The following is a 25,661-nucleotide window of genomic DNA, read 5'->3' as shown; positions in this document are numbered from 1 at the left end:
GTGCTTGGTGGCGTTGACGGTAGTTTGAAATAACCATTTCAATCCATGGACAGACTCAATCAAACTGAGCCTGCATCATTTTCAATTTTCCTGTGTTGGGCCTTTTTAGGGATTCGGGTTTTCTCTCATTATTTCCTTCTTGGCTGAATAGTGCCACTAATGTAATCATTATAATGGTGTGGAATAAATAAGGGAAGACAACAGTTCATTTGTATCTTGCGGACTATATTGATATGCATAAGTTATAGAATTAATTTACATGTATATTGTTTTGTAAATGCAAATTTGACCAAGCACACGACAGTGTAATGTCATTTAAATATGGCAACTGTTTATGGCGTATAAAATATGTTTAAACCTACATTGAAACATTAAGTCTTTATTTATATAATCGTACATATATATTCGTGTTAATTTAAACTGTACTCCAATAATGAATTACGTTTTGCTGTGACAATACTCGTTATCAAATGAAAACTCAAATTATCTTCAATAGATGATAACTCAAATTAATATTCAATTATAGATGATAACTAAAATCCCAATAATATCAATTAGATGATAACTCAAAATAATCTTCAATCGATAATTTCTCAAAATAATCTTCATGGGATGATAATTAAAGTCATAATAATCTACATTAAGTGATAATTATAAAAACGCAAGCTCATGCGATGATAACTCAAAACAATCTTTATTAGATGATAACTCAAAATATCTTCATTAGATGATAGCTCGAAATATTCTTCAGGACATGATAAGTCAAAACATTCTTCATTAAGGCCTCAACAGACGGTAGAATTTTGAAGTACAACACCAATTAAAACTAAGATGTACAGACAAATCTTAATGTGTGAAGGCTAATATTTCTTGATTTTGGAAACCTTAAGGATAGGATATGTTCTTTTTTGAAAATCTTGTCGTACAGATTTTTACAGACCTCCCACAATGACAAGTAACCAAATTATCTCCTGATAATGGGTGTAATGAATGAAATTCCAGAACAATTAGGTCTTAAAGTTAAACATAGTAGTAAGATGGGGTAAAAATGATGTTGAAAAACTCTTCAGAAGACCCAAAGTTGTGTAATGTTCGAATCCCAAATTATTCCAAAAATGATTATGTCACCGTATTGAATTGTTCTCTAATTAGGGGAGGGGAGGTAGTTTGTAGGCGGTCAGGTAGCTTAGTCAGTAGAGCCGCAGTACGGTATACCGAGGGTCCCAGGTTTGAGTCTCGGTCAGGCTTCCCATTAAAATATATATATACATGTATATATATTTTTTAATGGAGGTGTTTCAATCATTACTCATGGCGAAAAAAGTATTTAGTGAGTAAAGTATGTAAAGGATCAATGTAAAGGGATATTTTTAGGGAAACCTCAGATGATTCTTACAGTGTAGAATTACCGTCTGAATGCAAGTGTTGTATAGCTTTGAAAATTGTACATCTTATCTCTAATTAGCGCTGTACAACTAAATCCTACCGTCTGTTGAGGCCTTTAATTCGTCAAAATAACCTTCATTTGTCTTTTGATAATAACTTACCTACAATCGTAGCAAAGATGAACACGCCAATCAAATAACTGACTATCACGAACACGTATCTGCAAAATCAAAAACAAACCATTACTGAATTAGGAGAAACATTAAAACATTAAAAACAACAACAAAGCTTTACCCATTTATTAGCAAATAGTTGCAGATATAATAATATTTAATCATAATATATCATAATAGCCAAAAATGAAATGTGTTATTACGTAGTACGAAAATATCAACATGTTTTCTGATCTATCAAGTCTGGTTTTACAGCAGTTATAAATAAAATGAACGATGAGCTTTTGAGTAATATTTTATAACAGTGTGTAACCTGTAAAAATATGTAAAATAACAATGAATTGCATATTAATATGTCAAATAAAACAATATTTGATTGCCAAAATATGACATTTATCGGCAGAAATATACTTTATCATAAGTTACATGATATTAGAATGTCGGGTCTGTAACCCGCAATTTCTATCGCTTCATATGTTTCAGTTATCATACTCTAAGATCATGCAAAGTTTAAATAAATTCTATGATTTAGTTATAAATCTATAATGTATCCCTCGTATACGCTTTTGACGTCATTGATACAATCAATTAATTGATACAGTCTCGTAGGATGTTTGAAAACATGCCCAAATTTATTATGGGTGTATTTTTCTATATTATTATGAAAACATATAGGATATTTAAGTTCTTCTATAAATACTGGTGATATGAAAATTGATATTTCAGTCATGAAATATGATAATTTTTATTCCGCAAGATGAATATAAATCCTTTATTTATAGTAAAAAAAATCTGTATATTATATATATTTTTCTCTATATATTTTTTTTTGACATTACAATTTAAACTTTCCCCCTAAAACATTTCCCCTTAAAGTGTGTGTATTGGCTGAATTTAGAAGAAAGTAGTCTGGTATGACACCAGTGAAAATACGAAAAATATGTTTCACTGCAGTGCAAAATAACTTTTTACAATGAAAATACGGAAAATGAAAATACGTATTTTATTTCATCAATATTTCATTTATAGGTAGAACTATATATTAAATGTAGATAATGCGCTGAAAAGTAAAAATATAATGAATGTCAACGTCATGTTTTAACAATACTCGAGGGTTTTCTACGTTCTTAATAATTCTGGTTCTTAATCATATATTCATTGTTTATTGTAAGAGAGATTTTGTTTTGACAAGCTACTTATAAATTAATTCAAGTTTGTTTCCAATTAAAGCGAACTGAACATTTTAAAATGTAAGTTTCCCATTAAATATAGCAATGCTCATCGTTTTTGTCTGCTTAGCATAAGTTAACTTTAAAGAAGAGAGAGTGTATGTGCATGTGCCACCATACTTTTAACGATTTATGGTAAATAGTATCATAACCGTTATTGTCACTAATGAGACGTCAGGTCAGGTTAACAAGGTAAAAACAACAGTGACGTAAATGACAATAACGTTAATAAACATGTCATGTTCAAGATTAATGGCATTATCAAATTGTAACAGATGTCTATGTACTATAAATATCCTCCGATGTACATGTTCAAAGCTATTTTTCAATATGTACTTGAATATACCTAACAACGTTGAAAGTCATGGTGTGTTTCTCTCATCTGTATTCTAAAATGTTCAATAACTCAAAAATGGTTATATATAACATATTTTTCTTTTGTTTGTAAAAATCGAAATATAATTCACAGAGTGAATACCAGGTGTAATATTTTCACTTGTAGCGTAGCCACGGGTGAAAATGGGAGAGATGATGTTCACGAGTAAAATATAATTTGATATTTCATACATTTTTTTATATTTATTTCATGCTTTTTGAGGATTTTATATACAAGTTTTTTACTGAATTTTTGTCGCGTAACGACATAAGCTCTTATTCATGACGTCATTAAAACACAGACGTCACGTTGTTCTTGTAACATTCTGTAAAGTTTTACAATTTTTTTTACATTTTTAAATTGATATGTGCACATATTCGCATGTAGCACATTTTAATCACGACAAAGTATATTTCTGCTGAAATTTCAACTTGATTAGGATATATTCTTTTCAACCTCATTCAGATATAGTCCGGCTCCATTGCAAATTATATCTAGTTCTATAAATTAACTACGAAATTTTAAAAAATGTAATTTCACTGTCTACTGGAAATCTGGGAATAAACATATTTATATATCGTTGTTGCTTCATTACATTAATTTTATTCAGACCAGACGAATGAAAATAAATACATGGTTTATAGTAACCAGTTCAAAACTGTAGCTATATTTTGACAATATCAAATATAGTCGGTGCCCTTCTAAGCACAGACAAATAAAATAAAGAATTATACAACACCAAGTAGTACAAAGCTCAACCGTGAGAAAATACGGGTTTTCGTTGTTGTTTTTTTTTCATGATTAACACACAATTTAAAAAAATCAACTTTTCGCTACCTGAATAAATGAAAATAGAAGTATTTTGATAATTTAAAAGCAGTGTAATAATGCTTTAGGAAACAATCGTTCATTACAGAATATATCAGATCCACAATGTATATGGGTTTCAAAATTAAGTGCTTCATAATGCTTGGGTTTAATGCCAATGTAAATATTTTTTGTATTATACAAAATTTAGCACGGTGAGTTTTGTCTTTTACAACAAAATACAGGGTTACTTTATACAAGGGTTCTGACGATAAAAGTGCAACTTGGAGAAGAAAAAAATCATGCATGGATTGTTTGCGATTGGAAAATAGTGACGTACATATTTCGACAGTTTATACTCACGAGGCGTATGACATCATTGCCCTGCGATATGTTGCAAAAAAGAAAGTAGTTCTTAATAATAGAAAAGAATGGTCTTAGTCATTCAGAATTTTTCTTAATTATTCAGAAAGTTCAATAAAAAATCTAAAATATTTTCGAAACTAATTTGTTTGATATAAACTATGGTAACTCGTGTATAGTTGAAACCATGACAATTCCAATGTAAACAGATTCTTAGACTATTTATTTAATATGTAATATTGATATTTATAAATTTGCTTAGACATGTTTTATAATATATTCAAAATGTTTGTATTGTGTCTGAAAGCGAATAATGTATTTTAATGAAAATAGTTCTTTTCATTTAGTGTGGCAAAAAACAGAATTTGATTCAATTGATTTTATGAAAAAATTGATCAACGAATAATTATTCCAGAATAAACTTGAAATTTCTTGTGTGTGTTTTTTTTTATGTTAAAACGCTTTTAACACATGGAATGAAATAACTGTTAAAATCAACCAATTTTAATTCTTCTTTACAAATCCGCTCATATAATTAAAACAAAGAAAATGCAATTATAAACGAGTTGAAATGTAAATCAGATCTTCTTCAGTAACCCTGTATTGTGTCGCTAACCAAATTATTTCAAGCAATAAGTTCTTGTTTTTGAATCAGATTTGTTTTTAATTCATTTGCGTTGGCTATTAAACCCATTGTACAGGCGCTGATACTGACACCATCGCGAAAACTAATGATTAAATAAATATGCCAGAACAACGAATCCATCACATTAACAAAAGAAAATCCATTAAATCAAATTATATCACATTAAATTTGTATAATACTCAGAAGCAGCTAATGCCCAAAGAGATTTGCTGATGACGCTTGACTGTCAAGTTAAAAAGAATTAATACATTACAGCTTCATTACTTAAAATAACCACTTAACATTGTTCAATCAAGTTAATTGTTTTCTTTGCTTTGTTTTCAATGTATAAAGTCATCCCTCAATTAATGATTTATATAAGGTGTTGACCGACTATTGGCGTAAACATGTCAATTTAAAAAAGGATCGTTAACGGAAAATTTCTTGCATAATCACGAAGCTCTTGACAATTATTATAAACAATCCATTTTTTCGTCCTTGATAAAGGGAAAAGCGCCTGATTTATACAAAAATATTGAACTACTGAAGTGCAGAATTTATTATGGTAATTAATAAATGTTTTGTAACATTAAGTATAAAAATATGGTCAGAGTCTTTAAAATAACATACCATCGTTTTAATATGAAAAATAAATCATTTTCTTCTTAACAAGCAGAAAAAAATGTTTCTATATCAAGGCAAACCAATAATACTTTAGAACGCATATTGTCGTCATTCATTTCGAAAACTTTTAGTACTAAACCGTAATATTCTTTAACCGGAACTGCCTGCATATCTGGGCAGTTTTAGCCAGACTCTTATATTAATGTAGCTCAATTTTGACATTACATTTTGAAATACTTAAAATGGTTGCCGGTTGAGAGTTAGAAATATTGTCCATCAATTTTTGAAAGAGTATTAAGTGTGACTAAAATATAAGTTTTCTTAACTTTCAAATAAAAATGTAGAAATATAAAGTAAATCGGCAAGTTTTTAAACACGTAAAATTATGTTCAAGACGTCTAAATAATTTAAATTCCACATGAATGACAACTATTATAACATTATTACCTTGAAATGTATACAGTACATATTTAAAATAACATGTTTTTTGAAAATGAAAATGAATTAGATACATACTTGTAAATACGCATATATATACTTGGTGTAATTTAATTCAAAATATATTGTTATATTTATCTTATCAACATTCACTTTCTTAGCGATTATTTTGCTTACATCTAATTCTAATCAATTTCAGGTACATTTATTGAACAAAGGTAATGCTACTTACTGCCAGTTGGTGTCCGGTGGTGGTAGATCACCAATTGTGGTTAAGGTCAAGGTCGACCAATACAAGGATGCCAAGTACTTGCGTGTAACAGCGGCGTAATGACCGACGGGTTTCGGGTAGGACCAGTCACCCTCAAATCCCTCGGCCTCGGAGATGAGGTAATAGAACGCAGCAAACCAGTGAGATCCGAGGAACAGTATATGAGAGAGGTTTGCTACCCTCAGTAAATTCGGATACGCTGTCCTAGATTCGTACATATGCATAAATCGAACACACCTATAGATTTTGAGAAATCTTGGAAACCTTAACATCGGATGAACACCTGCGTAGAACTGTAGGAAATCCAGTGGAAGTAAAGACAGTATATCCACAATGAAACACTTGTCTTTCAAATAGTTCTTGCATAACTTTGAGGAGTCATAGACCATCAAACCTTGTTGTAAGTACCCGGTACGAAACTGGACAAAAATATCACACAAATATATACAGTCACTCACTCCGTCCAAACAAAACCACATAGCCATGTATCCTTTCTGAATCTCTCTGAAAGCTTCTCTCGCAATACAGGTCCAGAGATTGTACAACACTGTTAGAGTTACCACCCCTAGCCAGTAGAACATTAATCCGCCAGAGGGATGTATCACACATGATTTTAATGTTTTATGTTTTGGATGATGAAAACCGGAAGTACTGACATCTTCATATTCGTCGGAAGTGTCATGCTCTGCTTGATTTCTTGTTGAAAACTTTCTCAAAAAGGAATCACCACGGTCTAAGCGTCGTTGTTTTTTGTTATTAATTTGACTGGTGACCGTCATGGTGGTTTTCAGCTTACCCCACCTATCCTTGGCACTATGCATGCTGGGAGAAAGTTTACCCATATTTGCAGGTTTCGCATTCGAATTGTTATTTGTCGAATTTTCTGTCACATGATTAGATTCCATCTTGAAAATGTGTTTTTCTTACTCAACGTTCGTCAAGTTTTTACTTTTCCAATCTGTAAAAAAAGGAAGTTAAAGTTAAGAATTAATAATAAATAAAAAAATATTTTAGTTATTCTCTTTGTTTCTTTCAACAAAATACTTACAGCTTTGTCTAATTTATATTCTCTTACAAAATTTATGTTAAGAATCTTAAATATGGTATTTAACAACATCAAAAAAAACATGCAGAATTACCATTATTATGTTGATGAGATCAATATTGATGTAAATACATTTCAGATAAGTTAAATAATCACTTACAGTTAAATAAGTTTAAAGATTACTAAAAGTTAGCTCCGAGATAACGGTCTTAATTTATTTAAAAAACACGTGCTTTCAAAAATGAAATAAATTTTATTGTAAAATTTTATTGCGATACTAAAACTACATTTTTAATTTTTTAGTTTTTTAAAAAACTACCCTTTTTTTTCACCTTCCCCATTCATTTTGATCCCCCGGGTTTTTAAAAAAGAAAATACAAAATACATGCATACTTTTATTTTGAAAAACTTTTAAAATTTTTTTTTTTTCGGGGTCTTTTTTTATTTGAAAGTACATTCCTTTAAAGTTAATATCATTACTGTGTCGTTTTATTCCATATTATCACAATTTGAAAGGTTTTTCTAAAAATTATCAAGCATATGGAGCAATGCAATATTAACACAACTTTGGTGATAATGCTAGAAATTGACCTCAAATAGACCCAAAACCTATCAGTAAGTAAATAATGTTTCCATGATATTCTCAAATCCAAATTAAAATAACTCCCGCAAACTGTTTAGAATGAACTTTGGAACGACAGCAATCGTTCACGGCTTTAAAAAATTTATAGACTTATTTCCCATTGCCATTCACAATTATTTAGCGTTATATTGCCTTGAAAATAGGTGTTAGCTGCGGATAAATCAAGGTTAGATCTCCTAAAGTATATAAAAGTTGATCATTAACGAATTGATGCGTTCCTTACGGGCAAATATGTCACCGGTCAAAAACAGTACTTGTCAGTGTTACAATCAAGCGGTCAGATCACTCAGATTTGCATAGAATGACAGTCTCTACCTCTACAATAAGCATTCAGTTGAAATAGATGAGATTTTGATATGTAAGCGTTTGACGATAATACCGATGATTTCGTATATTTGGTTTATCACTACGGTTGAATAAGATGCGTCTATTTTAATAAAGGCGCATTATGCCTCGGAAATCAACTTTTTTAAAATTCTTTAAAAATTTTAAATATATGGGTTAAAGCTTTTAAAAATTTTTATTTAGGTCAATTAAAATTAACAAATAAAAAAACCTAACTGGTTTTTTCATAAAGTTTTAAAAATGTTAACAAAATGTTTTTGACTCTATTCACTATAATTATACCAAAAACCCAACATAGCTTTCAGTTGCAAAAATAGTATTTAAATCAAAAGAGTATTATTGGAAAACTGTAAAAGCTAAAAAAATTAAAAAATTTTTTAAAACATAGTGAAAACTAGCATTTCTGGGGCAAGATTGGCCTTTAAATTATATTCAAGTGGATGTTTCGGTACATATTGCATTTTATTTTGTTAATTTACCAAATGTTACTATGTAAATACTATGTAAATACATTCAACGGTATTTGTTTGTTTTACATTTAAATCTATTATATCCCATCTGTAAGAATCTTATCACGTGATCTCGGTGTGAAAACAGGTGTTTTTTTGGCGCTCTCGAAAAAATGAAAAATATTAATTAAAATATATTGTATGGATACTTAAAGGAATAACTTTGCTGTTTATAGATGTGTTTATGAATGTAAAATAGTTTATGTAAGAAAATAGTTGTGCATTTGATGGCAAATAAGAAAAAATCGGATAATAAAAAACGTAAGGTGAGCGATGGTTCAGCAAACAATGGCGGAGATAAAAAGTCTGGACGTTATACAAATACACCTGAAGAGGTATGTGTAAGCAGTATACTTAAAGACACTAATTCAGTATTATTTGATACTGATAGTAATAGCACGATTATAAACCTAGAAACTTTGTTAGATTCGAAGGAATCGGTTGATAATGATACGAAAACTTATAGATTAGACAATGCGTCGTTCAATATGAGTGCTAGTAATATTGATGCTGGGCGGAGGCCCAACCTATTATACCATCTAATGCAGATTTAATGAAATGTTTGATGAAAATACACGAAAGGCTTGATGGTATGGAAAAACGCTTAAGTACACTTGAATCTCTTGAAAAAAAAGGTTGACAAATTTGAGCTGGAAATAAATAAAATGTGGAACTATGTTCAAGACCAGAATGTCACTACAAATGAGAGAATTTTGAAGGTGGAGGAGAAAAACTGAAAGTGTTGATTTCAATCTTGGTGTATCAATGTCTCGAATTGTGGATCTAGAAACTCAAAATAAAATTTGAATCATGACCTACTTTATCAGATGTCGCAAAGCATGCGAAATAACCTCGTATTTGGTAACATTCCCGAGGAGGCCCAGCCGGGTAAATCGGAGGATACAGAGAAGTGTTGCGCGAATTTTTAGTGTATAAAATGAAATTTGCTAAGGAGATGATTGACCAAATTCAGTTTTGAAAGAGTACATAGAACAGGTGAAAGGGTAGACAGAAAGCATAGAAAAATTGTTGCAAAATTCACATTATTTAAGGAAAAAGAGCTAGTGAGAAAGTCATGGAAAGCACTGGAAAATACAAGTTTTTATTTACATGAACAATATCCTAAAGAGATTGCTGATAAAAGACGTATACTAATGAAAAAGGCGAAGGAGGCGAAAAAATGAGGGAAAGAGAGCGTGGTGGTGTCCTATATGACACTCTCTCTACATAGACGGCATGCGCAGAAGGATGCATAGGGATACAGTGGGGATGGTTTAAGTGTTTTGTCCTGGAATGTTAATGGACTTACAAATATTAAAAAGAGTAGCCAGGATTTTGTAAATATTATAACTTCTAAAGACATTATATTTTTATATGAAACATGGACATCCTAAAACAAGTAAAATAGACATTGATGGTTATACAACTCATAATTTATATCGTAAATTTCAGCATCGCAGAGCCAAGCGATCTAGCGGGGGTACAGCAATATATATAAAAGACTGTCTAAAAGATGGTATTCATATAGTTCGAAACCATTATGATACTGTTATATGGCTTTAACTAGATAAGGATTTTTTTTATGTTGTAAAAGATATTTATTTATGGCGCAATTTATATTTATGGTGTGAAGATTCGCCAGCTTATGATGTATGTAATGTAGATTTATTTGATCTCATTCAAAATGATGTGTTTGATTTTGAAAGTCAAGGGTCATGCGTATTTGATCGCGAGACTGGAATAGTCGTTTGGTCTAAGAAATGATATGAATGTTTATCCTACATGTTGATAATGTTAGCATGATATTCATAGATGATGATTAATTATGTAGCCGAGATGTACCCCTGTCCTCGGGCCTCTTTAGACAGAAAATTGAAACATCGGCAGTTTGGATAATTTATTAAGACTTATGCGAAGTCTATCCCAAAACTGTTCCGATCGTGAATGGGGAAAAAAAAGAAGGTTTTTTAAAAGGCCGACAGGGGTTTTGTTTGTTAGGAAAATGAGAAAAAAAAATAAAAAAAATTTTAAAAGTATTAAATTTTTTTAAGGTAAAAAAAAAAGAAAAAAAAAACAAATAAACAAGCCCAAAAAAAAAAAGAAAAAGGAAAAGGAAAAAAAAAAGGGGTTTTGAATAACGCGGATTTACATCGATCATACGAGATGTTGTGATCCTTATTTAGCAAAAAGTATACAAGTAACATAAGCAAAATGTTTTAGTGATGTACCAATTTCGATAAAAAAAGAATGGTTTGACTATGAGGGTATACATGGGAAGCAAATTTTATTAAAAGCATTAAAAAAAATATAATATAATAAGACACATTTTTTAATAGGGAAGAATTTGTCTTTTAAAAAGTTATATAAAAGGATTGTTAAACGTGAAACGAAAAAAATGTATGATTGTGGAGAATATAAAGGCGTATTGAAAATTTACGGTATTCTAAGCCGAAAGAGTTTTTTGAAGTATTTTTAACAGTAAAAAGTAAATCAAAACATAATATTATTAGACGATTTTTTAAAATATTTTTCACAACTTGGTAATGATATATTTCAAGCGAGAATGAGGAAGCCAGAACGCTTTACTTCGTAATGATTTTAATGACTTAAATGGGTCAGATGAGATTTTTGGATAAACCCATTTCTGTAAATGAAATAATTGAGTCTGTTAAAGACGTTAAAGAGAGATAAATCTCATGGTAATTGATTTGTTATTGAATGAATATTTTTTTAGAAGCTATTGATATATTGTCATCTCATAATATGTGATATTTTTAATTATATCGCTTGATAGTGGACATTTTCCTGATATGTCGGACTGAAGGCGTTCATTGTTTCCGTTACATAAAAAAAGGCGATAAAAATGACGTAAATAATTACCGGGGAATCACGCTTGTAAGTTGTTTGCGAAATTATTTACATCAATTTTTGAATAAAAGGATTATGGACTTATTGTAATGAAAATAATATTATACTCTGATGCCGCAGTTTTGGATTTAGAAAAGGAAAATCGACAGTTGATGCTTTGTTTATCCTGTTAAACATTAGTTCAGAAGTATTTAAATGAAAATAAACGCCTTTATTGTGTTTTTATTGATTTGTAAAAAATGTTTTGACAGTATTATATAGAAATGCCCTATGGTTAAAGCTTTATTAAAAGTGGAATTAGAGGTAAAATGCTACGTATTGTTAAAAGTATGTATGAAAAAGTTAAGTCCTTGTGTAAGGTTGTGTAATACCTATTCTGACTTTTTTGAATACGATCTGTAGGGCTTAAGGCAAGGGGAGGTAATTTCGCCCATATTATTTTCTCTGTTTGTAGAAGACTTAGAGTTATATCTACAACAAATACAGACTCTGGTCTTACCATTGATAACATTATACTTATTTTGCTGTTGTTTGCTGATGATATGATTATTCTGGGTGAATCGCCAGATGAGGTAAATCAATCATTTAAAGCTTTTATGTACTTATTGTGAAACTTGGAGTCTAGAAGTAAATAACCGATAAAACAAAAGTTGTTGTATTTAGGAGGCGTGGTGGATTTATTAAGTAATGAAGAATTTTTTACAATGGTATAATAAAGACTTGAAATTTGGGATAATTTTTTTAACTATTTGGGGGTACAATTTTTAATTATACAGGTAGTTTTTGTTCTAAATCAAGAGCATTTAGTTTTGGTAAAGCATTGAAAGCCTTAAATTTTGTTACTTATTAATTGTCACAAATATAGATTTAAAGCCTAAAAATTAATTTGTCAATTATTTGATTCATTTGTTGTTCTGTTCTATTTTGAATTATGCATCAGAGATATGGGGATTCAGTAAATCTAAGGAAATTGAAAAAGAATTCATCTCAAATTTTGTAAAAAATTATTAAAGGTTAAAACGACGACATGTTCAACGGCTGTATATGGTGAACTTGCACGATATCCACTTTATATTATGAGATATGTAAAAATCATTAAATATTGGTTTAAACTGACTAAAAACAGATAATATAATATTACAGCATGCGTATAGAATTGCATATGATGATTGTTTATTGGGAAAGAAAAAACTGGCTGTCAAATGTGAAAAAATTATTACATGATTATGGTTTTGCATATGTGTGGGATTCGCCTGATACCGTTTGTGAAAATACTTTTATATTACGATTTAACAACGGATCATCGATAGTTTTGTTCAAGTGTGACATGTAAATAAGAAAAAAAACAGTCTGTTTTAGAAGTATATGGTGATCAGTATGAAAAGTATTTGGATATTTTGCCTTGCAATTTAAAATGTTATTTAACACAAGGTTATCTTCACATTCTTTGAAAATTCAAACGGGTCGATACAGTACACAAAGAATCGATAGAAATCAACGTTATTGTATATACTGTAATAAGCACGACATTGAGACGAGTATCATTTTATTTGATTTTTGCCCATGTTATATTGATTTAAGGAAAAAATATATAAAAAAGTATTATTATGTAAAACCAAGCATGTTTAAATTTGTAGAACTATTAAAAAATGATAAAAGAACAATTCTTAAAAATTTAGCTATTTATATTAAACGTGCTATGACTTTAAGAGCATCTGCTACACATATTTAAGTCCATCCTCTTAGAATAAAAAGCGATGAAATTGTATGCTTAAAGTATCATGATTATATTATGTATTTGTAATTTTATTAAATGTAAATGTGTAAATGTAATGTATGTGTTATTGCGATTTGATAATTATAAACACTGGTTTATCATGTGACTGTATTATATTACATGTAAATGTATTATTTTGTAAATATGTTACGATGATGTACTTATGGTACAAATCTAATAAAATAAATGTTCTGTTCTGTTCTGTTCTTATATGAAAGAATAAGGTATTGCCTGAAGCACGAGTGAAATACAGAGTACAAAGGCTCTACAAAAAAATATTGATTAAACTCATTTCCTTTAAACATTTTAACGTTACTTGCGGTTAAATACCCAAAATTAACAAAAGCAATGTTTAGTGAATAATAAATCACACATCTCTTTAAAATTGAATATTTTTATCGTTAAAATATATTTTGGTCCAACGTATTGTGATGGAATCAAGAAGAAATGTTTAAATGTGTTCATGTCATATTAATAGAGGAAAGCAAGGCAATGTTTTGAAAGTTTTTAATAAATTTGATACCTAAATTATACCAATTTGATACTCATTCTCGGGTAATTAACGACTGTAAAAAGAATTAACGCCTGAATAATGTGATTTGACATGTATTTGTTTTTTTTTACATCGTAAAAATGCGTTGGTGACGTTTTTAAAGCGCACGCAGTACACACTATTGCACGTAAAGAACAGGGAGAAACGCGTTCATATTATAAATAGTTGAATAAATGAATAATTGAATAGTTAAATAAACAAACAAACAAATTAATTAATTAAACAAACAAATTAATTAATTAATTAATTAATAATAATTTAATTTATTATTTAATTAATCAATCAATTAATTAATAGATAAATAAATAAATATAACATTGTGAGATAGATACGCAACAACCAGCTTAAACATAAAAACATTTGAATGAACAGAACAGAACATTTATTCAGTCTTATGCATATACAGCACATCGACATCAACCAATATATAAATTACAAAGCAAGATAATAATGGAGTGGGGACGGGAGGTACCCGACGTTCCGTAATTTATCATGGATTTTTTGTTTACAGTACGACTGATATTTAAAAAAAAAAAGAACCGACTTAATTTCCTTAATTCCTATTTAATATTTTAATTATTTACAATACGTGTTCTTGTTGTGGCTGCTGCTGAAAGCTTGGCGAGTTGATATTTCTTCTTTTATCAGGTCATTAACTAGTTTGGTGGTAGTGACCAGAGCTGTTTATTTACATATATGCATTCAGTTTAGAGATATAATTATATGTCAGCCATCCGTGAAATTGACCTCGCTGCTTGACCTTAAATTTGATAGAAGAAATTTGTTTACACCTCATCATTGTACAGACATTTTTAACAGAACGTGGAAGAAGACAAAGTGTACAGTATAAAAGGACAATGTCACTCTCAACATGGAATTATATGAGATAAAAAAACAATATCGCAACGTTAAAAATACATATATTATAAAAACAGGATATGCGAATACGTAAAAGCGAAAACTCTTTGTTAGCCATGTGTAATAATCAACGATGGACATCCTCTTATTGAAAATGCGACAAGTACATGTAGGTTTAATAAAGAATTAGGGCATTTTTTATACACGGATGATATGTCAAACTGAATATCAATTTTAATTAGATAATAACTTTTTTTTCACAAAGTGAACTCAAAATGATCATCTCTTAAGAAAATAATTACATTTTCAGCCTTGGAAAAAAAGAATACCTCATTTCCCGTAACTAGCTTGCTGACTGTTACTAATTCTACCCAAACAGACCAGTTCTGACCACAGTCAACCTTCACATGGTCTGCTCTGTTCGCTATAGACAGTTCCCAATATTTACAATTTTTACCATCCTTGCTAAAGTGGCAGCCATTTTAGGGGTCAACATTCTACATGATATAACTGACTAAGTAAGAAAAATCAAATAAAATTGTATGTAAATTGTCCTTTTTCTATAAAAAAACGAAGGAATATAAAGATAGCACCAATATATTACAGATTTGTATCTGTTTTCATGGAGATGACATAATTATAAGAGATTTTCTTCTTATTTAAAGCATATTTCATATTGGAAATGACCCTAAAATGGCAGCCAGGGGAGGTAATAATTGCTCTGTGAAAGCATCTATTGAGTACATAATTTATTTTAAAATGTCCCCTAAAAATACCAATGGTTTTGCCAATATTGAACGGCGGACAAGTCCATTTTAGATATTTTGAGTGGTAGAGGTAAACAGTATAGTGAAATTCGGATTATAATTAACTAGAAAATTACTATTAAAAATGACGTTTCAGTTGTTGATAGAAATCGTGTTCCAACGAAATTGAAATGATAAAAACAAATGAATGCAAAATGCCCAGTTGAAATTAAATGTTAAATGATTTCACTGGTATTGCAGACGAAATTTGTTGGAGATTTCAAAATAGAGAAAAATATTTAAAAAATAAACGAATTTTTGAATATTGAAAACACAAATGTTAACCTGCTTCATTTAAATCCACCCTTTTTAATATCTGGGAAAAGGGGTGATCCCTCAGAAGCATTAATCAAAACAAAATAACATGAAAACTGCAGACTTGATTTGATTGAGTCTGTACATGAGGGATAAGGAAATAGTGCAGTATCCCTTACGCCCCTATCACCGGCTTCGGCGGGACTCAATTTTCAACGCTTCAAAAGGTCGACTTTCCCTTGCAGTAATTGCCTCTTAAACGGTTAAGGGATTCTTACAAAATATACAAACAAACAATAGCCTTTTAATACCAATATTTCTTCTTGTTTGGTGTACTTATATAGAATAAAATTGCTGCATCGAAGAGGTTACTTTGATATCGCCTACATTACATCAATGCTTGTGTACATAAAACAATAACAAAGACTTATAGAAATAACCATGCTGAAGCTTAATGAACAGCTGTCAAAGAAAGATAGGAGATATGTGCATCCTAGAGTGTTTTATGATGATGAAAATACTTCCTTCATGAGATATAGAGTAATTTGATTCTTATTATCTGTCACAGTGCTGCAATTCTATGTTCATTTTAGAAAAAGGTCGGATATTTAAAGAACAGGCGTTTTTTCTGTAATTATTAGATTTGGGTAGGTAGATTACAATAAACACGTGAAAAATGTGTTTTTAGATGTCATTATACAAAAGACGCGATTTAGAAAGTCGTTTTTCCGTAACGCGATCGGCAATTTCCGCCACCCTTTTCATCGATGACGTAGGAATATTCATGCCTATGTTGAGCTGTATGTTGGTTATACTTATGTGTAAAAATCTCTCGCTAATACATCAAAATAATAAGTCGTCGCCACGAAATGATAAGTCTTTGCCGCGAGATAATATCTTTTGGCCACAAGATAATTAATTCTGGCCACAAAATAAAAAGTCGTGGCCGCGTCAAGTCCACAAGATAACAGGTCGTGGCCACGAGATAATATCTTGAGGCCACAAGATAAAATAATACTGGAAATGTCACCTCTATGCCATCGTAAAAATACTTATTGTTTGGTGTTTATTTAGCGCAATTACTGATACTTTTACGCGTACATTATGAAAAATAAACTTATTTAAAATAGGAAGAACAGAACGTAAAAAAGAACGTTCAAGACAACAAAATTGTTCAGGTTCGGTTAGATTTTTCTACATGACAAAATAATTAAATTGGCCTGTCAATATGTTGGCCACTGACCTTTAACGATTTTTTACAGACATAATTTATCACCTCTATTACATTGGAGTGATTACGAATCGGTAAAAATCATAGTTATCTCTTAAAAGTAAGAATATATATTTTCTTCTGAGTTATGTTCTACACACAAACTTTCGTCTTTGTTCTTATTTAAGTGTTCCCGAAAAGTGAGTTACTTCCTCTTTGAGGACATTTTCAGCAGAAGTTTACTCCACACTGCGGCCAGAAAAACTTTTTTGTGTGTTTCTCATTCCTTGTCATTATGCTTAATATGCTTAACTTTTAACCAACAAAATTCATTGCGAAATGATAGACACTGTCTTTGAGTTATGACCGTTTTTGGAACAAAAGCGGTATTTGTACTCATTGAAGAATAGCAACTTTAAATAGAATTTCTTTAAACTTTGCATTATGATTAAAATTTATATTACAAAATATAATTTTAAAATTAATTACAAAGTAGAGTATTGGTATGCTTGAATTTGAGTTAATTATCTGCCACTGAAAATGACGTGAAAGAACAAAACGCTCACTTTCAGTAGCAGATAACTCAACATGTAGGATGGGGTTTCAAATATGTTTCTCTTTAATTATGCAAGGTTAAGAAAATTCTCTGCGTCAGTATAAATTCTCCTTCTTTGTCTCGTAAAAAGTCACTACTCGAAAGAGCGTCTTTAATAAACAATAACAATTTCTTAAGGAAATAATAACTCCTGATAAAATAAACAGCTGTCAGAGAAAGGATATAAAACTTTGTTCCATGTCGAGTGTTTAATGGTGACGAGCATAAAAGTTGTAGTGAGATACATTGCTTCTAAATGAAAAAAAAACCTTTGGTTATTTAATGATTATAGCAAACATTGAACACGACTATTAGAACTAGAATCAGGAAAGTACATTTTGTCAATGACATTATTTTTATACGAGTTCTAACCGACATAGATGTTGACCCAGCTGAGGTCACATTTCATCCAACGTTTGTCATGAAATGTTATTATCGATTCTTTAATTACATGGTATCACAATCCGTCAATGCAATACTCCCGCGGTATCCCGTCTAAAGTTATGGCTTTTTAGACGCATTTCTGTCTTTTCCTGTCGCATCGATGTATATTTTTTATAATTGGTACAGCACGTGCGAGAAATGGAAACATAAAACTTTATTTTTAGCCTAGTAAATGTGCATATGCGGAATAGAAGTTTTATTTCTATAGATCCATCGAAATATAATCACATTTTATTTGCAGAGTAGGTTCATTTGTTAATTTATGCATTTAACATGAAATAATTGTTTTAATTTTACCGAACCAAAATCATTTCATGGGATGTAAAAGAATGACAAAATCTTAAGTTCGAAGTATGGGTGTTCAGTACCTTGGATACATTCATATTTTAAGTTGTAGTTATATTATAGCACAAATTATCATACTATCATGAAAATGCAAAGCGTTAACTCGTGTATTCAAGAATGACATGTTTGGCTTTATATTGAAGGCGAGTTTCATTTCTGTTATTATTGAGAATTATAGGTATATTGATATCGAAACTGCAAGGACGAAATTAGCTATGTTACAAATAAAAGCAGATGGTAACCTGTTTTTTAGCTAAATCGAAAACTCCTTCAATGAAAATATCAGAAAATTCTCATCTCTGTTGTAATCCCTTGATACTCATTTTGTACTTAATGCTTGTGAACGTTGAAAATGTAATACATTTTATTGCCGGAAATAATTATTGTTCTACTTCTTCTATCAAGAGAATTGTTTTTGGAAATATATAAACTTTTCATGCTATGTAACCGAAACGGAAATAGTTCATTCATAAGGAACTCTTTTACAGTCTTTAATACGATGCTTTTCACTAAACATACAATAAAATGTACATCATTTAGAACATTCTCAATCTTAGAGCAATAGTTTTTCAGCACTTTATTATAATTTATTCATTGTTTTGTTTTGTTTCTTATAAATTTATTTTTCTTTTCTATTTTTTTTGAGGGGGGAGGAAGGAGCGGTGTTTATTTTTTTTTTTTATAAAAATGTTTTTATTTCTATTGATTTTTTATATTATATATATGTACTGTGGGGTCGAGGGTGAGGGGGTTGTTTTGGGGTTTATTTGGTAGCATTTTGTTGTTTTTGTTGTTGTTATTGTTGTTTTCATTATCAAGCTTTTCACTTGAGAAATTAACTAGCATTTTAGATGGTTTGCTACAGTTTTTATATATAATGAAGAAAGATATAGAAAATATCGGGTATTATAAAAACTGGGTAGTATGTACATGTAGTATAAACTTTTATTTTCGATAAATGATTGATAAAACAAACTGACAATGTGTTGCTTTTAACACCATTTTTATCTCTAAATTCGCTTAACCACGACATTTTTTAAGATACATATATTAACGAATTTTGATAAAATGTTACAATATGTAACACTCAAATGACCATTTCTAGACTCAATGACGGTAATGGTACATTATTTTGTTAACGGACGCCCATGTCCTCATCTGTTACAAAATCAGACTTCTTTATAAGCACAATTATTTCGACGAATTACCGGAAATTGCAAATTGTCTGTAAACGTTGAATATTCACAGGCTGTGTACAATTAAAACACGCTTTGACATTGAACAGAAATTGACACTTAACTTGCAGACAGCTCGAATGAGAAAGTAAACCAATCTTGATACAAAATCAAAAGTATTCTGTTAACTGCAATGGAAGTGTGGTAAAGTTCAAGATAATATTAACAATACATAAAGTTTCGGTGCACGTCTTTACGTGAAAATACGTGAAGTCATAGAATATTGTACTTTACGTGAGATAGACTCACTTCCGTCTTTTGAAAATGACAAAAAATGTATATAATAGCAAACGTGTATCATACATTTACAGAAAAGCCTGTTACACCATATAGACAGGAAATTACAAACACTTACAAAATCATATCTATGTTATCATGTCTACCATAATATTTGTTTCTAAGAAGTCTTTGTAGGAGAGATCGTAAAGTTTGTCATACTAAATGTCTTCCTTATCGGCTGATACTGAAAACCCTTAGAGTTTGCTAATATGTCAAAATGTTGCGGGATGGCATTTAGATTGACTAAATCTGTTAAGGGACAACAGTGGTGAAATACTACCATAAATAATATAGATAGTACCTGAATTAGCATAATTCATCCTGCATGTAAAATACTTGTAAGTTTTTGTTAATCATGTACAGGAAAAAAACATCACGGAATAACGATATGCTACCATACTAAAAATATCAATTGAATTTTAAACATTATACGATATACCATGAAACGAATATCCTCGTACACATTTAAACTACTTTAAAATTTCAATTATAATACATATCACGAGAAACAATGGTGTTCAACCCATACTATGCACCAATTTACTTCTATTATCAAACTCAAATAACATGTGAACAACAACAAAAAAGCACATTCAAATATAATTATTTTAAGCTCGAACTAAACATCATAAAAATGACAGTCAAATTAGATTTTAATGAAAAGAAAACACCAATTTAAAACCCCGAACAATGTGGTTTTTAAACAACATTTTTAATTCAATGACTTCTAATCACGCCATTTTCCAACTATTGAAGCAATGTGTTTCTAGAAAATATTGAAAATCTGAAAATAATAATTAAATGAAAAAAAGCACCAAAATATTTTTGAATTTTATAGAACTATTCTCAAAGAATTATTTTAAATATCACATTTTTAGTACCATTTATCGACTCTCATTTCGCTCTTGATGTCATTTCTTTTTTAAAGGTTTTCTAAATAGTAAACATTGAAGAAAAAACTCAATAAAAATAATATTTTGCAATGAATTCACCAAAAACATCATTTTTATGAAAACAACAGAATGTTTAAAAATAACATGTAACAGAGCATAACGTAAAAACATCATGTTACTGAAAATAAAATATCGCAAATCAAAATGCGAAACACATTGAAAATAAAATTTTAAAAAAGAAAAAAGGTTAAATCTTAGATAATAACTAAATCACAATGCTTAATAACTAAGCACAATGCAAACAGTAACCAAAAGACAATAACCAAAAGAACTATGCAAACAACGTAAACAAAGTCATATCTCTTATTTCATTTTAAAACGTCCTAACATAACCATTTTAAGGTAGAATATACGAAAATAAGAAATTATATATTAAAGAATTCATGAATAACCATTGACACAGTTCAAAAATATGGGATAAATAAATTTATCAGAATAGAACATACTCCTAACACCATCGTTATAATTGACATTACGCCAGAGAAGAGATTGCTCCGCCACGTGACCCGGTCATTCAGAACCTTAAACCCATGTCACACTAGGGCGGCGTTCTCACGGTGTCCAAATAAAATTCAGAACGCCGAGGTGAGCGCAGTAAGATCGCAAACATCGACTCAGCATCGCGACAGCATCGCAGTGACATCGCATAGAACGCCGACCGACGGCGCGCGTTTTGAGCATGCTTAAAACAAACGCCGTCACTCGGCGTTCTGATAAGATCGCTGTGAGATCGCAGTAAGGGCGCTGTAGTAACTCAGAAGCATCTCCTACAACGCAACAGGAGCGCCATGAAATCGCAGAAGGATCGCCGACTGAACGCCGTAATTAGCCACGGCGCTTGTACGGAGATTGTGCGGCGTTTCTTCCGCGCTTATACTGCGTGTGTACGGCGCTTTTACGGAGCTTTATGTTTTCTAAAAGGTTCCTACTGAGATTTTACTGCACTGTCACGGCGACCATTGCGCACTCAAGGCGATTCTGCTGCGTTTATCTGAAATTGCAGAATACGTTACAGTAGAATCCCGACTTAAGACCACCAAGGAGTTAAGACCAACCCTCTATTTAGACCAGTTTCTAAAAGAACGGAATTTTCTGTTCTTTATGTTAATGGTAACATGATCCACACTTAAGACCATCCCACTTATCCACTTTTAAGACCACCAATTTCAGTCCCAATACATTGTTTTATTTATCAAACCCCACTATTGAGACCAATGATATTCTAGGCATTACCTATTTAGATAACAAGCTGTTGTTATTTATCAGCATGACACTTGAAACAATGTGTTAAAATAGAGAAAATAAGAATCCCTAAAGAAAGCTCAACACGACAAAATTGAAAATCTTGCAGGCTCGGTTTGATTGAGCCTGTTCATGGACGGTACTGTCAAGTGCAAACTACTGTCCACGCCCCCTATTATCGGCTTACATTTAATATGAACAATTTTGAATTTTGAAACATCCGCAGATGTGTTCATATGGCGATTATTATGGAACGTTTAATGTGACACGTAAGTGCCATTCCATGAAAAGCACCAGTAAAAAAGTGTGTGTGCCCTAAACGAGAAAACAATGAGCGGAACTAAATAAAATGGAATTTTGAAAGCGGATCAGAGTTTATGAAAACTGCTAAAACTTTTAAAACTGTTATGATTGGAAAATTGTATAAAGGTGAGAAATAAACTTCTGATCGGTTTAATGTTACTTTCTGCACATGTATTTCTTAATTACTACATAACATTATGTGCATGAAACAAGACCTAATAAAATTTAATCTGTTTATCAAATGTATTCAGACTAGTGTTAGGATTAAATATTGTAACATCAGTTTATGGTAATATTTGAAGGTTGTTATATAATTGTTTAACACTTTTTATACATAATAATTCAAATAGAGTGGTAATGAAATATATATGCCTTGATAATTATATTTGCAATTAAGACCACCCGCTACTAAGACCATTTTAGTCCAGTCCCTTTGGTGGTCTTAATAGAGGGTTTTCACGGTATATATAGAACGTGTTTGCAAGTAAATGTCCTTTAAAACATGGATGATAAACGGCACCAAGCTAGAATACTGCTTGCGTGCATGCAGGTGCAACAGGTACACGACTATTCAGAATGAAAAATCGCTGGTATATGTAGCACGATTTCAGCAAAGTGTGTGCGCAACGAGAGCGCCGTGGGAGCGCTTTGAAAGCGCAGTGGAAGCGCAAAGAACGTAGTAGAAGCGCAGTCCGAACGCAGACAATCGCCAATTAAAACGCCGTAAAAACGCATTGCAACGCCCTGGAAGCTCCGTAGCAACGTCATGATCGCCGTGCGGACGCCGTGAAGACGCCGTGCAGTCCCCATGTCATCAAAAATATCAGATTTTCTTGCGATCGCGCGACGCTTTGTTAAATTTAACAACGCCGTGCTAACGCAGTAAAAGCGCAGTCTAGTGTTCACGGCCATTAGACATAAGACGGTACCGACGTTTACGCGAAACTGTCATGCCACTTAAGTGACTAATGAATTTACCTTATATAATTTTGTATATATAAAATTGAGATGCTTTTATTGAATAGTTCAATGTATTATGGTATTCAAAAAAGTAACAAATAAGTGCATTCACGCATTAATGATGGATAAAACGTTTGGCAAAGATCTTGTTATATTTCTCGCTGACTTCAAGGAATATGTTACTGACAAAATATAATTTTAGTTTACAAATTCAAAGATAGTTAAAATTGATGTAGCGGGACATATAAAAGTAAAATTATATCAATGAAACAGTAACATTTACAAATGTTTTTTGGGTTTTATGTGTAAAATCACTTATATGTAATGCATTTGTGCATAAAGTGTCAAAATTAACTTGCGTAACTTAGTTGTATGATATATGATTATATGTATATTTGTACATTAGATATTTTCGTGATAAAACGCAATATTATTCACTTCAAAATAAGTTTTGCATATACCAGACCTCGGCTTTAAATTAAAACCGTGATCAGATATGATGTTATTGAAGCAGATGTATTTAAATATTTAATCTTAATTCATATAGCTTTAATAGAAATAATAAGATAATTTCACCTAAAATATTTATTACATATTCTCTCATTTTATTTGCAAACACTTTTTCTACTGCAGCATTTTATCGACACTATGTTAAGAACGAACAACAATGTCATATCATCTGGATATTCTGAGACCTTATAATATATTATGTGATTATGAATTGACATAATTGTAATGAAGGAAGTAATAGAGTATTTGTTTAAACTTTTTTCCGTGTTTAATGCAATGTAGTATAGCCAGTTTTAACTTTCGTACCTGCTATATAACTTATTATCTTCATATATAGAAAGTTACTGATATTTTTGTTTTTGTTAAATGAACTGACTCTATCTGTCAATATGTCAGGATATTTTGAAACTTAGATAAACCGTTTTAATAGCTTTAAATTGACAAAACATCAAAATAATTTCAATGTAAATACTGCTCCACTATTGTCTTATACAAATAGCTTGTCTAAGGAAAATGGCGGACTTCTCAGACATATTAGCGTGAAACTGGTAACGGTCGCCGATTGGCTTATCTGGAAGACAGACCCCTGCAAGCTTGATTGACAGGTGGCGTAATGTCAATTGACATTATATACAATAAAAAATAAAACAAAGCAGCAAATTAAAACTTACTTTTAATTCTCCCATTCAATCAAACAATGACACAAACAATATAAAACGTTATATTAAATTTTAATTTATAGTTCTACATACATCGACTAAAATAGTTCAGCAAAACACTAAAGTGAAAATTAATCTATCCCATATGGCAATCAAAATAATGCAATCATAAATAATAATGACAGATTACAAGCAGCAAATGATGATAATGAGAAAACAAAATCAAAAATTTTCAAAAAGGTATTTAACCACTACAAAGAAGGACCAGTAAAGCCACTAAGACTATGAAATATTGTTTCATCACGTTTTTGTCCGATGTTTTATCCCCTCAACCAGTTATATCTTCAAAGAGGATTACAAAATACATGTTGTTCGTTTTAAAGTAGTGAAAAACAGGCTTTGAGACATACATATGACGATTTGTTTTAGGAAAAGGCACACAAAAATCATTGCAAAGTTAAGTTTTTAACAACACTCCACATATTCATATTTGAATTTTAATGCCTTTTTTTGTCTTTTTACTTCCGACCAAAATATACATTACATTTGAAAATAGAATATAAAAACACTGTTCAGGTTAAATTAAAAGATATCGACTTTTAATAAATCGATAAGTATCGGAAAAATATTGGACGCCGCGCTTCTTGCAGTAATGGGAAAATTTTTAAACTTGATGTGAACAGCTGTGTAATTTTTGTTTTTGTTTTAACAAAATCACACTGTTTTCAAATTTTTCTAATAAAGATAGCTTTTCGGATGTATATTATGTCACAGAGCATCAAGGGATTAGAATAAAAGTTGAACTGAAGTGATAGTGCCATGTTTGAATATCATATTCTTTTTATCATTATCTAATTTTATCTTCATAATAAATAACGTGCCAATGAGCCAGTCTATAGTCGATGAAACGACTGAGGAAGTGTCACTCACTTCATTTGCTCCGCCTCTGTTGAAGTTCGGCTCCGCCTTAAATTG

At 30.8% G+C, this 25,661-nt stretch overlaps 1 protein-coding gene across 5 annotated transcripts in view; it reads right to left on the bottom strand.

Moving 5' to 3' along the window:
* Window positions 1-25,661, bottom strand: part of LOC132753350 (cyclic nucleotide-gated channel rod photoreceptor subunit alpha-like) — a 58,183-nt gene that overhangs the window by 18,143 nt on the left and 14,379 nt on the right. For 4 of the 5 annotated variants that reach the window (XM_060743804.1, XM_060743807.1, XM_060743803.1 and 1 more), the window contains exons 2-4: window positions 6,254-7,250; window positions 4,335-4,355; window positions 1,548-1,606 (exon numbers count right to left, since the gene is read on the bottom strand). In XM_060743804.1, coding sequence (XP_060599787.1) covers window positions 1,548-1,606; window positions 4,335-4,355; window positions 6,254-7,197 — 1,024 coding nt within the window. In that variant the 5' untranslated portion in view covers window positions 7,198-7,250. The remainder of the gene's footprint in view (window positions 1-1,547; window positions 1,607-4,334; window positions 4,356-6,253; window positions 7,251-25,661) is intronic. The other variant, XM_060743806.1, reaches the window with a different exon arrangement.

This window comes from Ruditapes philippinarum, unplaced genomic scaffold (genome assembly GCF_026571515.1).
Source record: "Ruditapes philippinarum isolate M1 unplaced genomic scaffold, ASM2657151v2 ctg2047_1_1_1_1, whole genome shotgun sequence".
Lineage (NCBI taxonomy): Eukaryota > Metazoa > Mollusca > Bivalvia > Venerida > Veneridae > Ruditapes > Ruditapes philippinarum.
This window is presented reverse-complemented; position numbering and strand designations above follow the sequence as displayed.